Raw genomic sequence first — 18452 nt, 5'->3', positions numbered from 1 at the left:
TCGTGAAAGAATGAAGAGAAATTTCAACAAGAGTAAAAATACAACGTTACCAACACTCGACGTCGGTGACTTCGCACTGATAAAAAGAGGGCCTAGCATGAACGCGGATTATAACGGGCCATTTCATGTGATCAAGACGGCAAGTCAACAAGGACACTTAATGACCATATGGTACATTGGCCCCAATGACACCATGGAATCCGCTGCTCTTGGAAATATATTCAAGTATCATCCCAGGAGGGATGCAAACAGTACTGGGGGGAATGAAGCAATCCTATGACGGTCTGCAAATAGAAATTGAAACAAGACAAGGGACAAGGTGAGAAAAGAGAATAAAGAGGAAACCCGCCGTGGTTGTTTAGTGTCTATGGTGTTGGGCAGCTAAGCACGAGATCGCGGGATTGAATACCGGCGACGGCGGCCGCATTTCGATAGCGGCGATATGTGAAAACACCCGTGTACTTAGATTTAGGTGCATATTGAAGAACCCCAGGTTGCCCAAATTTCCGGAGTCCCCCACTACGGCGTGCCTCATAATCAGATCATGGTTTTGGCACGTAAAACCCCATAATTTAATTTTTAGAATAAAGAAGTGCGATAGAACAAAATGGAGTCTTTGTTGTGCAGCTACTAAGTGCAGTTTTATTACATATTTTACGATAGCAATTATATGGACACTCCAGGCGCATTTCTGCTCTCGCCGTGAGGTTCCGCATAAAGTCTGAGGGCGATAAAATCGTCGCCTGGCGCCATATGCTGTATGTGCGAGTGAAAACGTGTGAGGGTGAGCCGGCGATCATGGCTCAATCTCGCGCATGAAAGGGAGGAAAGCGGGAAAGAAGCGCGCCGTCTTCCGTCGAGCGCAAGGCTCTGGGAGGAGGGTGGGGGGGGGCGGCGTTGTACTCCGGGCGGGCCGCTGTATCTTGAACGCCATCTGCAACGGGCACACGGTGCGCCGTGCGCTGTGTGTTTGCGGGTTAATTCTCGTTGATGCGATAGGCAGCACGACGGTCAATTCGCTTGCTGCTGCTGCCGCGCTTCCTCACTCCAGCGTTTTGACAGCGAGTTTACGCGGTCATCGAGTGAGGTGCGTTCAGTTTGCTTGTGCGCGCGCGACACCATGCTTGTTAACTTATTTAGTGTGCCTACGTCTTTAAGTTTATACGGCCGATAAAATTGCTATCCTTACTTCGTATAGCGGTCCACTAATTTACTATCGCAATCGCTGCTTCGCCTTTCGGGCGAAACTGCAACTTCTTTCATAAGTGCGTATCCCTGAGAGGCAAGAGGCACGCCGTCCGCATGGCTGCAAAACGACAAAGCCAAGCGGACTCGCGCTCCGCTCACACCTTTTTATAGCGGAGCGGTGCACATGTGGAAGCACAATTGTGCGCATCGCATATAGCCTTATATGCCTTTTATCCGCTGGTGGCTTGAGCCTTGTGCAGATGTGCACTCGCGTTCCCATTGAGCTGCTGCATGCAAATGGTTAGGACACATTTGTGTGAGCGAAGCGAACCGTAAACGCTCAGCTAAATCTTTCTATTGTGTGCCTGTACGCATAGCGCAATGGAAAGATATAAATGGTAAAATAAGTCTCCACTTAATCTCATCGCACATGTAGGACAAAGTATTAGCATTATTTTATTGTCGTTATTGAGGACAGTCGAATGTTTTGAAATCGCTTGACCTAACAAAGGACGTCATCGTTACCACTGAATTTACTTGATTTCTGTCCACCAAATGGCGCTGCAGCAGTTAGCGTGGGACCAAAAAGTAAGAAAGCTCTGCTGAAAGCAGTTGGAAAAAACTTTAGAAGAGAAATACCAGACAGTTGGCGACAAAACAGAATAAATTTAATTTATAAAAGCAAGGGGGAAAAAACTAGCATTCACTCATGTACACCGTTGACCATTACATCGGTAATATACTGGTTAGCAATGCAGGGGATTAAATTAAAGCTGTAAGTATGATTACAACGAAGGCGCCAAATAAAACAACGGAACTCGGGCATAACCAACTCGCCCACCAGCACGTGCTGCAAGTATGGGCAAAGAATATTGGCATTTTGGGAGAACTTCAGAATGGCTTCAGAATAGGTAGGCGTCTGGATGATAACTGAATTGTCCTTACTCAGTGTATTGAAATATCCAGACAAAGGAGGCTGCTATATTCAGCTTTTTTATACATTACCGGAGCGTATGACAACGTAAACCGCAACATATTATGGGATATCTGGAAGGGGAAGGCGTAGACAACGACTGTATACAACTTTTGAGGGATATTTACCTAGAAAATACAGTTTGCGTAGAATGTGAAGGGATGAGCAGCGACGAGAGATTTAGAGATAGGCAAAAGAAAAGACAGGTAGGTTAACCCGAAATTATTTGCGGTTGGCAACCCTTTACCAGGGAGGGGCAAAGGAATGCGATAACTGAGAGAGAGAGAGAAAAATAAAAAAAACGAAAGAAAAAAATGACAATGTAGAACTGTTTCTGTGGCCACCGTCACGCAGTCTGCGAAGGCGTTCCTCGTGTTACACTGTGTCAACGTCTCATCCTACGTCATGCAGAGCAGCAAGCTGATATCAACAAGGGGCTGAGACAGGGGTGCCGTCTATCCCCACTACTGTTTATGATGCACATGGCAAGGCTGGAAAGGACGCTAGAGGGACGCAATATCGGGTTTAATACCTCATACAAACAGGCGAGTACAATAGTAGAGCAGTAGCTCCCAGGTTTCTTTATGTGGACGACATTCTGTTGCCAGCCAACAAGCAAAGTGGTATGCAACGTCTGGCTGATATCGTTGGACAGGAAGGTGAGAATTTAGGTCTGAATTTAGGCGTTGAGAAAGTCAGCTGTTGTGGTATTCAATTAAAACAGTGAACAGGCAGTGTCGATGCAGGGCCACGAAATACCTCGGGTCATCATCATCATCATCAGCCTGGTTACGCCCACTGCAGGGCAAAGGCCTCTCCCATACTTCTCCAACAACCCCGGTCATGTACAAATTGTGGCCATGTCGTCCCTGCAAACTTCCTAATCTCATCCGCCCACCTAACTTTCTGCCGCCCCCTGCTACGCTTCTATTCCCTTGGAATCCAGTCCGTAACTCTTAATGACCATCGGTTATCTTCCCTCCTCATTACATGTCCTGCCCATGCCCCATTTCTTTTTCTTGATTTCAACTAAGATATCATTAACTCGCGTTTGTTCCCTCACCCAATCTGCTCTTTTCTTATCCCTTAACGTTACACCCACCGTTCTTCTTTCCATAGCTCGTTGCGTCGTCCTCAATTTGAGTAGAACCCTTTTCGTAAGCCTCCAGGTTTCTGCCCCGTAGGTGAGTACTGGTAAGACACAGCTATTATACACTTTTCTCTTGAGGGATAATGGCAACCTGCTGTTCATGATTTGAGAATGCCTGCCAAACGCACCTCAGCCCATTCTTATTCTTCTCATTATTTCCGTCTCATGATCCGGATCCGCCGTTACTACCTGCCCTAAGTAGATGTATTCCCTTACCACTTCCAGTGCCTCGCTACCTATTGTAAATTGATGTTCTCTTCCGAGACTGTTAAACATTACTTTAGTTTTCTGCAGATTAATTTTTAGACCCACTCTTCTGCTTTGCCTCTCCAGGTCAGTGAGCATGCATTGCAATTGGTCCCCTGAGTTACTAAGCAAGGCAATATCATCAGCGAATCGCAAGTTACTAAGGTATTCTTCATTAACTTTTATCCCCAATTCTTCCCAATCCAGGTCTCTGAATACCTCCTGTAAACACGCTGTGAATAGCATTGGAGAAATCGTACCTCCCTGCCTGACGCCTTTCTTTATTGGGATTTTGTTGCTTTGCTTATGGAGGACTATGGTGGCTGTGGAGCCGCTATAGATATCTTTCAGTATATTTACGTACCTGGGGTAAAAGAATATAAATACCTTGGTCCCGGACCAGGAAATCCGTCCCGGACAAGGACGAATTCTTCTTCAACTACGAGGCTTTTTTCGAGGAACCCGTATCGGTTTCCTTTGTATCAATTGCTACGATTGGGTGGATGTCTCATTTTCCCTTAATTAGTTACTTACCTCCACCTTGCGAGTTTCCGCAGAACTATTACGTCAAACCTTAAATAATGTTTCTACAATACAGATCAAAGCATTGAATATTTACAGTTCAGTGTTACAAATATGTACGCTATAACAGTTCCTGAATACTTTAGTTGGACGCTGTTAGGCGACGTTATAGTGCATGATATACATTGAATGCTGTTATAGTTTGCCGTTAACAGTACACAATGCTGCTAAATACTTAGAGATGCTGTGTAGCATACACAGGGTGTCCCACCACGCAACTTGTGCCAAAATTTTAAAACATGCAAGTGCCACATAGCTGCACAGAACCAAGGTAGTGTTGTTTGCCGTCGCCTGGAGCAAGTCAGACTGATGTTTGTGTTTCGCCTAATTACACGATTAGTTAATAATTAAATAACTTATCCAATGTTATAATCAGAGCAAAATTGTCAATCTGAAAATTGTTGGCTGTCATGGAACATTGTAGGCTGTCATGGAACGTGCTACTTCAATGTTTTCTCAAGCGTTGAGAAATCCCGCAAAACACGAAAGAAAAAAAAATGTCGCGCGGCAGATTTTTCGCGTGCTCTTGTGGGTTTCTTTCAGGCTTGGAAAGGATATTTAAATAGACTTTTAAGTAAACATTAAATATAAAAATATTTTTAAATTCTCTCACATGTTACATGGGACGTTAGCCTGTATAAAAAGATATCTTCAGTATTATCTGTACGCGTGAGAGCCGAGTTCAGGGGACCTTCAGTCTCAGCCTCCTCGCTTCATCGAACGTGGAAATAAATTCTGTTCAGTCCAACTAAAATGAGGAATCACGTGCTCTTTATCTTTCCTGAAGATCGGATACGTCCATGCAACCATGAACACATGGTTGCATCTAAAATTCCGCAAGGTTGCGCATGAACGCGTCAGATCTCATGGCAATCTTTATTTGAACCTGCAGTGTATTGCTACGGGAGAGGCTAAGTCATCACTTTCACTGCTACGTTTTAGCTAAGTCGGCACTACGACTTGGCTAAGTCACTTATTCCGCTGTGATGACCACTGTTGTGTTCTGAGTGTTTAAACGAATCCGTGTAATACTAGTCTACGCTTTTTAGAGGCGCACCCAGCGTCACTCGTATGCCTTGCTTGCTTTTTTTTCCTTACCAGGCAGCTTTAGTTTAGTATTCTTGCTTACTATTTTGTACCTTGTCAGCATTGCGTTGTTCTTTGGGGGGAAACTTCTTTTTACGCCCGTGATTCGTAAACGCCCTCGGACGCCTCAGCTAAAAGGGCCTCTGTACAAGTGTATAATTCTGCCAGTAGTCCAACTTGCTCGCTGTCTGTACATCTGCTGCGTCGCGAAACTCGGGCATGCCCGCAACGCTCCGACGTTCCTCGCAGTGTCCGGCTCATCGCTGGAGACCACCCTGCAGCTGCCAGCTCGCGCTCGGGGCTTCGTGCAGAGCCTCAACTACCCGCACCGGCCGCCGCAGGGCTTGGCCTACAGCGTGCGCCTGCTGGCGCCGCTGGGACAGCGCCTCGAGCTGCGTTTCGTAAACCGCAGCGTTGCCCCGGCGGCTGCCGTCGCTGGCGCTGTCCACCTGTGGGACCCGTACCGGACCCCGCAGCTGGCGCTCAGACTCGGCGCTGGCGCCGACAATGCCACCGTCTCGTCCACGCTCCACACGCTGCGGCTATCGTACAGCGCCCCGGCGGCCCCTTTCCAGGCCTACTTCATCACACGAAAAGGTGCGCGCGCGCGATTGATCTCGCGGGAAGTGAGCGCCTGCTTAGCTGTTTCAACCGCAATGTGATCGCTTTTGTATCTAAGCATCAATTTTGTGCTTATTTTTCTTGTGTATGAAAGGCCTCCGTGTTCCGATTGTGATGTCATATTGGAAGGCCGATGTTCCCATTGAATTCTGGAGTTTTACCTGACAAAACCACGATTTGATTATGAAGCACGCCGTAGTGGAGGACTCCGGTTTAATTTTGACCAGCACCGGTGCTATAACGTGCCCCCAGTGCGCGGTACACGGGCGCTTTTGCATTTAGCCCCCATCGAAATGCGGCCGCCGCGGCCGGGATTTGATCCCGCGGCTTCGTGCTTAGCAGCGCAACATCATAGCCGCTAAGCCACCGCGGCGGGTGATGCTCCCATTGGGGACCATGCTTTCGATAGAAGGTTGATTGAGCGAAGTGTCGCCCAAGTCCCCCGTCGAAACGTATGCACTCTTGGCCTTGCGTCTTGATGTTACAGCGCGAAGCGTGCAGGTGTTTCGGGCTCTCAGACGGGTCAGTGTACTATATAGCTGCTGTCAACCGCCTTGAATTCGTTCAACCGGACTGCATCCGGCAACAATAACAAGAATGGGTGCGATAACAAGTCATTGTTCTCTTTATCGTAGCATGTCGGAAATAACAGCGTAACCTGTCCGAAATATTTCCTTGTCTGCTATTCAGCGTGTTCCCGAAAACGTCAGTACGACTATGCGCAATTTCCTGAGAAATAATTGAAGTAGCGATAACTTTAAAAAGGAGCTGTTTCAGTTATAATGTGATCGATCTTATGCCTGGGCATCAATTTCTTGGTTATTTTTCTTGTATACAAAAGGAATTAACGTTATGTATTGGTAGGTCGAAGTCACTGTTGTTTTTTGTGGTTAGCACTCGAGATATTTGAAGTTCTTGTTCTCGAAGTTAGGATGATGTTAAAGTGCGTACCTTCTGAAGCCGCGTGCGAAGCTAAAGTCGCGTCACACCCGACGTCCAAATACAAATGTCGTCCGCATAAATGGAAAACCTAACGGTACGTGGAAGAATGTCGGCGAGCCCAATGAGTGTTAGATTGAAGAGCGTTGGACTCTGTGCTCCGCCCTGAGGGACCCCACAGTTGCTGTAATGCTGGGAGTTTGGGCTTTCTCCGAAAAGCATGAAAAATGACCTCTTTTATAGGCAGCTACTAATCCATAAATAGACCTCGACGCCAAGTCCTACTGTCTCTAACGTACTGAAAATCGCTTCGTGTGTTACGTGATCATCTGCTCCTTTAACATCCAGAAACAGGGCAGCAGATAATCTTTTGCAGGACTTCTGGTGTTCGACGTACGTCACCAAGTCGATAACGTTGTCTACGGAAGAACGGCCACGCTTGAAACCGGCCGTTTCGTCTAGATACACCTGGTACCATTCTAATTGTGCTAGAACCATCCTCCCCATTAGTTTTCCGATGTGAAAAGTGTGCAGTGGTGGCATTTACCAGGAAACCAATGTCTCTATACATGATATCTGTCGGCAGACAGCTGATCTCGTGCAGCTCAAGTCACATATTTTTGGGGGTGGTTATTCACATAGCTCTCTCCTGAACCCCTCATGTGAACGTTGTGAGAAAATGTCTGATCGGATTTTGTCATATGTTTAAGTTCCTAGCAGAAAAGACCTGGGATGTTTCAATACAATCTGTGCTGCAACTGTAAAGGGTCATCTTTATTGTATTTCTGCGGCACAGCTTTCCGGCCATCTCCAACACTTGCAGAACTAACCTGAATACAATTCAAGGCATCCAAGCCCAAGCCCTCAAGGTATGCCTTGGTCTACCGCGGAGCGCGTCAACGACAGCAGTTATTAGAGTCGCTCAAGATTACACTATTAGAACGTGCATTACCACTGAAACAAAGCGTGTGCACATAAGACACTTCGCCCGGACCCCTACCCATCACCTCGCAAGTCTCCTAGTAGAAAGGCACCACACGACATTCAGTGCAACTGTCTTCGCGCACCGTGCTTCTCTTGTTGTCAGGTTACGCACCTGCGGAAATACCGATTCCTCCATGGAGTGTGAGCCGTACTCAAGTAAACCTCACAATCCCAGGGCTTCAGAAAAAGTCGGACTTACAGCCATCTGCACTCAAGCAACTTAGTTTGCTCCTCTTGTAAGAGAAATACAGCGACTGCAAAAACGTTTACACTGATGGCTCAACTACATCAACCAGTTCCAGTGGCGCTGTAGCTATACCAACTATGTGAATAACCCAATGGTTCAAGACTTCTCATATCACTACGTCTACAGCTGCAGAGCTCGCGGCTCTCCGTGGTGCGCTTCATGTGATAAATACAGAGTCCTGGAGAATGGGCAGTCTTCTGCGATTCAACGCCGGCCTTACAATGTGTACAGTTGTTCCTCCGACATGAAACTCACGATCAGCTGACATGCGAAATCGTGGAACCTATCCATCACTTGAGATAAAAACGCCACGATGTCTATTTTCAATGGGTACCAGGCCATTGCGGTGTCAATGGAAATGATGACGCAGATAAGGCAGCTCGGACGTCAAACGAAGAAGACCGCTGCGTCCCCATTCCTCTGTAAGGGCCGACGCTGCGGGACACCTTCGCATTCTAGCACGCACGCTCTCGTTAACTGAGTGGAATACCGCACATACGAGGTGCATAAGACTGCACAGACTAAACCTTGCGCTGCAACTCGGACCTCCGGCCAGACTGCACCGAGGCCAAGCGTTTCTTCTGTGTCGGTTGTGGCTGGGAGTTTCCTTCACTAAAGCTTATTCTGCACTTATTGGGATGGCTGACAGTCCTGCATGTGATGTCTGCGGAGGCGAGCAGAACATTGACCACTTATTTTGCCACTGTCCTCAATTTGAAGCACAAAGACAACCTGTGTCCAACGCATTCAGGAAACTAGATAATCGCCCACTGAGTGAATAGACAATACTAGAACACCGTCCCCACCGATCATCGGCTCAAAAGGCAGTGAAGGCACTCTTGTGCTTTCTGAGAATGTCTGGTTTGTACGAGGGCCTTTGACTCTGTAGTACTCTCTGTTCACGTCTCTATACCCCATCTCTCTCCTTTCTTTCTCTTCCCCTTATCTCTTCCCCCAGCGTAGGGTAGCCAACTGGACTCTTGACTGGTTAACATCCCTGCGTTCCTTATATATATCAGATTAGCACTCATTACGCGGATTTGCTCGTTCGTATTAAGAACCTCTCATGCGCCTTCTGCGCATGCTATGAAAACTCATTAATTTGCTCCATGGCTATATTTTCGCCGTATGCTATAGAGACACGTAGTGCGCAGTAGGGAAATTAGAAACAGTCGCTTTATTTCTTTCGGAACTTGTGACCGCATTACAAAGTAACCTCATGCATTGTTAAAGTGGCACATCCAGCAGTCTACTTCGTGCCTTAGTGACGTGTGCGATCAGGCGGTCCATACCGCGGTGATATGGACAATGGAATAAAAGAGGAAATACAGGACACGGAGTAGCGCATCGCTCTGAACAGGATCGGATAGGGCCGTGAACCAGTGAAGTCATGGTTGGTGACTCGTGCTTTGAAAAGTTATTTATCTGTGCACACTTATGCACCTCCATGGCTACTTTCTACTTACACGACGTTTTGAAAGCTCGACAAAAGGCGTTTCAAGACTTCTTGTAGCTCATGCGGGCAGTCATACAGCGTCGCATAATTCGCTGCTACAGATTTTTTAAACTAGCGAGAGATAGAAATCACAAGCTCTGAGGTTCTTGCGAGAGAACTTCGTCATACCTATGAGGACGTGACAATACTTGAGGCTTATTTTTATTCAGCTCTGCAACCTTCAACAAAAGCCATAAGCAAACAGATGTGATGTTATGACCCGATTACGTCATATTAAAAGTAATGAGCGCATTTGTACGCCATGCGTTCATTCACGTTCTTGACTGTCGCTCCTACCCAGATCCTTTGTACCTGGACAAAACCGTGACGCTGCTGGCAGACGTCTCCCTGGACTCCTGCACGCCAAACCCTTGCCTTAACGGAGGATCCTGTATCGAAGACGTGACTTCCAAGAAGCGCCTCTGCAGTTGCACTCCGCCGTTCGCAGGTATGTATGAGTGCACGCAAAGTTTACAACAGTGTAGGATAATTGGTTGCTAGATACGATATTCATTGCACTAACGAAAACGTGCACAAGAACAATTCAATAGATAGGCTGAGCTTTCTGGGACGCACGCCTTACGGAACTCTTACCAGGAGATAAGCAGGACTGGAAGGAAGAACACCTATTAACATTGCAGTAGAGCAAAATGTACAAGTTTGCCGGGTATTGCGCTAGCAAACAAATGTTACACCACATAAAAACATTATGTAAGATCAATGGCGAAATCCGTCAAAACGTAAGGAAGAGCGAGGCGGTGTTCCCTACTGGACTGGTCACACACGGGGATTTATGCATATGCTTTTCAATATAACTGAAAGTGCAGGAACAGAAAAAAATAATTTACTTCGAACTACGCGAACTTTCTTTGGAGGTTAGAAATGCACGCGAATTGACACCGGTTCCAGTGACCACGACGCAGTGCGCTCTCCATCGGCTTCGTAAATGTGTTAATTCTTCTCCAATTGTGCGCTTCTGTATAAGATAGTAAGTCGCTTTTGACTGAAGTATACCAGCTGGACTTGGACGTTTGATAAATTGAAGTTTGACATCGTTTCACAGTCACTTCCACCGATAGAGGAACGTAGGAAAGACAGGGAGGGTAGCCAAGTCCAGTTACCTATCCTACACGTGCACACGTGGTTAGGAAAACTGTTATAAAGGGGAATAAGTTCAAGAAATTCATGCGCACAGGGGAATACAGAGCATGTCTTTTTTCGGCCAATCAAGGCTGTTGGCCTTTAAAATCTTTGCAGCGAACGTGTGGCTCTCTGGGGAGATGAAATATCAGACCATGCATTGCGAATATTTCCTCCCGTGAGGGGCCGCATAGAAACGGCTCAGCCCATTTCTGATAGACAACACTCTTGCGGCACCTACAAGCAAGAAACACTACATACTTTAAGTAAAGTTTCGTTCGTTCTCTGTCCTCGCTTCACCGTTGGAACTTGAAGCTTCTCGGACGATGATCGGCAGTTGTCGATCAAACGCAGGCAGGAAACGATGAGATCAGATGTACAAGAAATATTTATACGTAAACTTTTCTATATACATGGCAGGTAAAACAAATACATTACAAATTTGAACAATTGAGAAACAAAGTCTCACTCTTCGACTGTCTCAATGACTGTTAAAGCCCAGACTCGTTTTGACGTACATAGTACGGAGGCTCACTGATCTATCAGCAATCCTGATTTCAGCCAAGTCTGACGGACAGCATGTCGTCCCGATTTTCATGGCCCAATTACACAAAGAAAAAAAAGGCGGCAGGGCCGTTGGCCCGTCCCACAGGTTCAGTTGCCAATCAGAGTCAACCGTTTGTTAAGCCACAACCCACAGGGATGGGCTTACTCTTCAAAATAAACATATTGGAAAACAAAGCTCTTTTCCTTCTTGCCTAAAACTCCGATGCCCTCTCATTTCTTCGTAGTTAGTGACGGGCTCAGCAAAACACGCCAGGCCCGAACAAGTTATCGCTAGGCCGCCTCAAATCCCAAGGGCGTGTCTGGGCCGCAACTGTCTCGGAAGCAGGGGCATCGATACCACGTAGTGCGGCCGTACTCAAAGTTTGTCCGCGTGGGAGACTGATGGCCCTCCTTGTCCTTCAAACTTATTGTCTACAAGACAAAGTTCTCCGAGTGCGTGTTTCCAAGACGCCGTCGTCCGAATGCACTCTTTACGTGTGCACCGCATTCCTACAGCGTGCACTGTAAGCTGGCCTTCGACACCACACAGGCAGTCGCACCCAACAACAAGGCTGGAGATTGCGTTCCGGACGCGTAGAAGATTAGGTCCATGCTCACTGCATGCAGCACGGGGTCAGAGTTGCTAAGCCCTTCTTAACCTCGGCGGCGCCTCCAATTAGTCAGGCACTCGGGAGCCAGACCAACACCCTCTAGAGTGTTGGCCAGACCCACAATACCTTCTACAGCGGTCCCTTTCAAGGCTGGTCTGTGTGGACTCGTGTGACCGTCGGCGGACTGCCAACACCGTGCGCACAATACCGACTTCCCGGAATCGGCACTCGCCCTCCTGGCGCCTGCCGCGACGCGTCACCCAACACCGCGCGGTGCCTGTGACCCCACATAACACAGCAACTGTCGCCCCGCTGACATGGGGGGAAGTGAACACAAAGCACGCGGCCGATTCGTGACACTTAAGACCACGAACAATCAGAGCGACCTTACACTTTATACATTTAATGCTTCACAGCGAGCCGGCCTAGTTGTAATTGATTCATCGTGAAAACTTTGCGCTACACAAACAGGGACAAAGAAAGATGCACAAGGACTAGCGCTTTCTAACTGGTTTTATTATTCGGAATTTTGCGGCTCGAGGCGGCGTTTGGGCCAGGAATCCACCATTGCCAGTGGCGTAGCAAGGGGGGGGGGCGGATGGCCGTGGGCCCTGGGTGCACGGGGCCAGTGGGGGGGGGGGGGGGGGGAGGGTGTCATATACGTCTCAAGACACCCGGAAATTGTCGATATCCTCGCCTTCCTCGACTACACCCGGGTGGGGGGTGACAGAAGACCTATGGGCCCCGGGTTCCAGACGACCTAGCTACGCCACTGACCATTGCCCATCAACGAGTACGTCCGGTACTAGGAATGAAGGAAAAAGGGTTTATTTTACATCAGTTACACTGACTCCAGATACCGAAGCGCACTTTATGCAGAAGCATATTAAACGTCTGAGTTCACATCTGGACGCATCAGCACCTTCTCACAGCACGAAATGTGTCCGCTTTTAATACCTTCGTCTTCCCTAGTTGACTAGACTAGGGAATCTGATGACTGTATCGCGGCCAATCACTATCGTATAATTGGTCGCAATATCCCGCCTATGATATTGCACCGTTCCGCAGAATTTTGTCTCCGATGTTGCTAATATGCCCCCACATATTTAATGCAAGCGCGTAGCAATCTGGGAATCTGAGGTCAAAGCCGTTCCCACGGTAGCATTCGACGTTGGCCCTTTTCATCATTAGTTTAGGTTGTCAGGTGCTGATAGAGGGGCGTTTTATGGACCCGTAAACAGTAGGTGTCAACGCTGAGTTGAATACTGGATAGGCGCTCATAGACGGGTTAGGTCACCTCGTTGCAAACGTCTAATTAATGCCCTTGGCGGGGTTGAGACGTAACAGGAAACATCAGACGTAAGTACCCTACAGATGTGCGCAAATCATCTCAGGATTCCATATAGGGCCCACATAGCGATCACGTCAATCTTAATGCTGAAACTATCAGCTTAAATGTATTGCCAAGGTTATTTCTATCGTGCAGAGCACTAATTCCCACCCGGCTTTCCACATACGGTCAGCACTTAGGCTGCGTTCTGCGCTCAGATGCGTGCAGAGGTTGCAGTAAGTGATGTTTTTTCCGTGCAGCTGCAGCAGGCTGCGGAGGTTACCGCTCTTTCTGTTCGAATTATTGAGAAAATATGTGTCACAGAGAAATAGACAAACCAGAGCATAGGTTTGAGCGCAGTTCTGTTATTGTCTTTGTGCCGATACTTTGCTTTACCAACAAAGTGAGCCCGACGACTGAACAAGGACATTCGGCGACCCTCATTCTGTTGTAGCGATGTTCTGCCACGTGCACGTGTGCGACGTGGGCGACGCCTGCAGCGGTCGTGGCAATTGCAGCGTGTCATCATCGGGGGCGCTTCAGTGCTCGTGCCAGCAGGGTTTTGAGGGTCCAGACTGCACCCAGACAGTAAACCCGTGCGCGGGACATCCCTGCGGGCCCCAGGGCCGCTGTGTCGCCTTCAACGGATCCTTCGTCTGTCACTGCAACATCTTCTTTGAAGGTACGCTCATTTGTTTAGCATTGTACGTACAGCTGGAGACTGGGTCGCCTTCAGCATCGAGAAATTCTGTAAAATTTATACTTTGGACGAGACTGACAGTCTGTGCCAATCTCCCGCATTCCTTGGTCTACACAAAACCCTACTATCCCCTTGCAGCCTAAGGGAGTTGTGTACTATAATCTCATAGCTTAACGTTTTGACTTAAACCAAGTACTTAGCATAAGCTGTATTCGACGCGAGAATACAACGCCGGAAGGCATGCGTTCATTTCAGGGGATTACCTTCGAGACCAGCGGTGCAGAATAATCTTGTCCGGAACGCGATGTCGCCACGTAGCCTGGCCAGCTCAGTGAGGGTCCGTCGACAATCTTGCGCTCCCTGAAAGTCGTCTCATGCAGAGCCTGAAGGGGTGTGCCCGTGACAACCTACACAGCATCTGTTCCCCAATTCTCTCAGCGTGCCTCGGTGGACTGTGTATGCGTCCATTGCCCGTGGATTCTTCCGTGGCGCACTGGGCTAAGACGGTGCGATTAGTGTGAATGTGCTGTTGACGCCGGCATGACTGTATTGCTTTAGGTGTAATGGTTATTTAGACAGTGATGTGGGAATGTAGCTCACGAGATAAAAAGCGTTTTGAATTTCCTCAGTTAGCTTTCGGCTGTTGCAGTGCATTGTATATTGACGATCATGTGTCTTGCTCCGCTCTGAGCGGTGGGAGTACAAAGGATGCTTCATACTCGTAGCATGTAAAGTTGTCGATTCAGTTGACCAAACATTGACCACTTTTACGCGTGCTCTTCTGTATTCGCTGTTACTTGTACAGCCTTATGGAGGCTTTATTACCCTTATTCAGTCTTCCACGTCTGAACGACGCAGTTGCTTCCTATCACAAATCTCTATGAGGTTGTGCGCCCATCATACTTCGTGTACATATTTCCACATGATAAACTAGCAAAGTGGCGCAAGCAAAATCTTGCAGTCGAAATGTAATCATTTTTCATTTAAAGCGAGAGATGGGGGACAGGCGCAGACTCAGGCGCCTGTCCTTGTTTGCCTTCCCTGTGGTCATTTATTCGCGCAGTTAAAAAATGTTCATTAATATGCACCAACTTACCCAACAACAAGTTCTTCTAAACTTAAATGGAACACGTCACGACAGTTATAAAGGTATGTTTCACAGTCTCTGGCTTTTTGCGCAGCAAGCTGCGATGAGACGTGCCACTTTGCGCATGCTTTGCGGAGTACTGAAGTCTGGCGTCGCGAGCGCTGGAACGCTATGCGCTACAGTGAAGAGTACTTGTGCGCGCAGACGTATTCATTTGGTGATGTATTAGCGACCTGGGCCGTTATAACGTAAAGCTATTCCAAATTTTTCTATTCTAATTCTGCAATCAGCCCTCCGCGATTGGTCACAAACTTTTTTGGACCACCCCCACTTCGCCTGTCTGTCACGCGACGCCGCGAAAACCGCAATAGCTCCCCATTTGATATGGTGTGTACACACTGATTATACATGATTGGACCGAACAAAAGAAAAATAGTTATTTCTGATTCGACGCCTTTTCGCCATTAGACCTCGTCTATTGGTCAAAAGTTCTCGGGCTGCACCCACTTACCTGCCTGTCACGCGACGTCACAAAACCGCAAAAGCTTCCCGCGTCAAAGTGACGTGTACGCGTTAAAGATGCATTAATATGCCGAACAAAACTGAATTTTCTTCTGAATAGCCGCAGGCTGCCCCGTTCCGAAAGGAATAAAAGATGGCTGCCGCCGATCGCTCAGGCATTGGCTACACGTACCTGCCGGAGACCATGGGTTTATTTGCGTACAATAAGACTTTTTGCGTGGCCGTGTAACATTTTCGAGCACTTTCGGCACGTTTACGACCCCGCTCTGCCAACTCTTCTGTGCTGAGGATCCGTTTTAGCAGCATTCTTAACCTTCCGTTGCATGCCGCCACGATTTTCGACCAGCCACCGCAAGTTAAAGGGACCCTGAAACGCTTTTGACGATTCTCTACAAACGTACTGAGTCGTTAGAGTAGGTCCTTCTGATCATTAATTGACACATCTAAGTGCTCTGCGTAAAGCGTGTAATTTATTATAAGGTTTTAAAAAATGCACATCGCTGCCGATCGCAGCGCACTGCTCGGCGGAATTTTAAGCCGCCCCTACCCATATGACCAAATTCACCCATATGACGTCAGTGGGGCGAGCTATCCGATTGGCTGACCAGGGCGCGTGATCGATAATTTTTCCAGCTTTATGGTAAACAAATGATCTTCGTAATAGTTGGAATGTTAGTTAATTTGTTTTTATGATAAGAAAGTAGCATAAAGAGAATGCACAAGAACAATTTTTCAGTACATTAAGCACTTCCGGCACACAGCAAGTGTCCTCTGCTTGTGTTACAACGTACTCCATTTTGACGAGAGCTCCGCGGTCACAGTTGGTCTCAGTCTTTTCGCGAGCACTATGATTCGACTTTGTTGCCTTGTGGACTGCAAACGTAGCGACTGGCAATATGTCAAGCTGCGACATCGTGTCCCTCTGCAAGGCAGCGTACGAGCGAACTGGCTGCTGCGCATCGGACTACCGCTATCCGATCGGCGCCAGGATTTGCGCGTTTGTGGCCGTCACTTTACACCGGAAGATTACTAACGCAACAGCGTTTCGCAAGTCCCGTATTAGGGCAAACATAAGCGCAAGGGGACAGGGTCTGGCCGCTTGACTGTGCCGTAACGGGATGAGCCGAGATGAGCAGAAGGGCAAATGTGAATGGTCTGCACGGTGCAGCCACCTGGTGGCATAGAGCGCAACCATACACAGTAGCAGCAACGAAGCGTATTCTTCTTTGCTGCTGGTGCGTATTTTTCGCAAGAGTGTAATCATCGACACGTTGTTTTTATAAATGTTTAAAATGTTTTACACTTGGTTAGAGCAATATTAGCGCTTTGTTTGGCTGGTTAAGCGCTGCGCCAACAAGTGTCTGGACCGTGTAGACCGATCAGGCCGCTCACGTACGTCTACGCCAAAGTCCCTTCATCAGCTTGAGTTTATGCCTCCAGTGATATGCCGAAATGACCAGCTTGCCTGTGGTTAACGGAATACCAGACACGTTCGGCGCTACGACAGAATGCTCGCAACGCACGCTGCTTCGATAGCTCTCGCTTGGGGTCGACAGCCAAGCGGCTAGCGGAGAGGTCTCGCGCGGGCGGGGGCGGGCTCCAAAACCACGACCGGCTTTATAAAGTAATAAAGTCGGTCGTGTCCAAAACAAACGGAAGTGGACGATGTGACGTCGCATCGTGACGCAGGACCAGTGAAGGCGGAGCGTAGACCCGCTCGCTCGGCGAACGAGTTGAGGAGGAAAAGCGTGGATAGGGAGGAGGGTAACTTCTAATCGCTTGTAGCTCCATTAATACGTAACGCTTCACTCAAATTGTGGTGCGAATGTTCTACTTAAGCTGTACCCTACGCGTCTACAAAATTTGTCCGAACCGTTTCAGGGGCCCTTTAAGTAAGGGACAGCGGACCAATCGCCGACGCCGGCACCACCCTCTTCATCTGGTTACAGATATTCAGTGCATTCACTCGGCCCCATCGAATGCCTCTCCACTTAAGCGTGCTCCTCACCTATTGTCAGCCAATTAGATGAGACAAGCCGTTTAGTGCAGGCAATGTTATTCGTTTTTAAAGCCCACAAAAGTGGCCCCCTATAAATGAGGAGAGCGTTTGATTGGTCTGTTCAAATAACCCTGCGGGTCACAGCCCGGTGCTTGCGTCAGCGTTTACGCAAATTTGATGTCAAGAGATTGGAATAGTTTTACGTTATAGGGCCCCTGAAACACTTGTCAGAGGAAATGTCAGTGAATTAGTGCTCTCGAAACATTACGGTATAGTGTCGATACATAGTAAATTTCATAAATGTGTTTTGAAGTGCTTGTGTAAGTTTATTTCTCAGAGAAAACACAAGTTCCATGTCGGCTATTGTCCTTACATGTCCTTCGCGTTCAGAAGCGAACACTCCCGTGGTTTTGTTCGTTGATAATTCGATTGCCTATATACGTTGTGGAACCAGTTTTCATGCATCAACCGATGACAGAAACGTTCGAAGAGTTAATAATCGCTATAGGTTGCCTTTTTTGTGGAACTCTTCAAGTTACTCGTCGAAACAGCATTATGCATATTTTTTTTTTCAAACAGCGTTAAACAGGCTTGCACAACATGAAGGAAGTTTGTTATTGTAAATTCTCCGGCGGGTATAGAAGCAGGACGAAAAATATGTGGCGTATTTTTATGTGGGCGAGGTGACCGTGTTGTCAGCAGACTTTCACACCGACTGCGCGCACCGCCAACAATACATTTCATTGCAGGAAATTTTTCTAGTGCCATTACACTGAATAATTAGGGTTTTGCTTGGCAACTGCAATAAAACGTAATGCCGATGTGCTAATTTTAGTAAGTTTGGCGTTACAATATGCACTAAGACCATTCCACGCTGCAGATACCGTACAGACATCCCGCAAAGAAATTTCGAAGTGTTTTCAAGCATACTCATACATAAAACGTGCTAATAATGCGCGTTGACAGTCTGATAATTCGAAGCCAGCATGAACCACGATCGAACCTT

At 47.7% G+C, this 18452-nt stretch overlaps 1 protein-coding gene across 1 annotated transcript in view; it reads left to right on the top strand.

The window, feature by feature from the left end:
• The window catches only part of LOC142559151 (uncharacterized), a 282617-nt gene that overhangs the window by 252403 nt on the left and 11762 nt on the right, over window positions 1–18452 (top strand). The window contains exons 16-18 of the mRNA XM_075670830.1: window positions 5475–5822; window positions 9813–9959; window positions 13593–13820. Of these exons, the coding sequence (XP_075526945.1) occupies window positions 5475–5822; window positions 9813–9959; window positions 13593–13820 (723 nt within the window). The remainder of the gene's footprint in view (window positions 1–5474; window positions 5823–9812; window positions 9960–13592; window positions 13821–18452) is intronic.

This window comes from Dermacentor variabilis, chromosome 1, assembly GCF_050947875.1.
Source record: "Dermacentor variabilis isolate Ectoservices chromosome 1, ASM5094787v1, whole genome shotgun sequence".
Taxonomy (NCBI): domain Eukaryota; kingdom Metazoa; phylum Arthropoda; class Arachnida; order Ixodida; family Ixodidae; genus Dermacentor; species Dermacentor variabilis.
The sequence above is the reverse complement of the archived record's forward strand: the minus strand, read 5'-3'. Positions and strand labels throughout refer to the sequence as shown.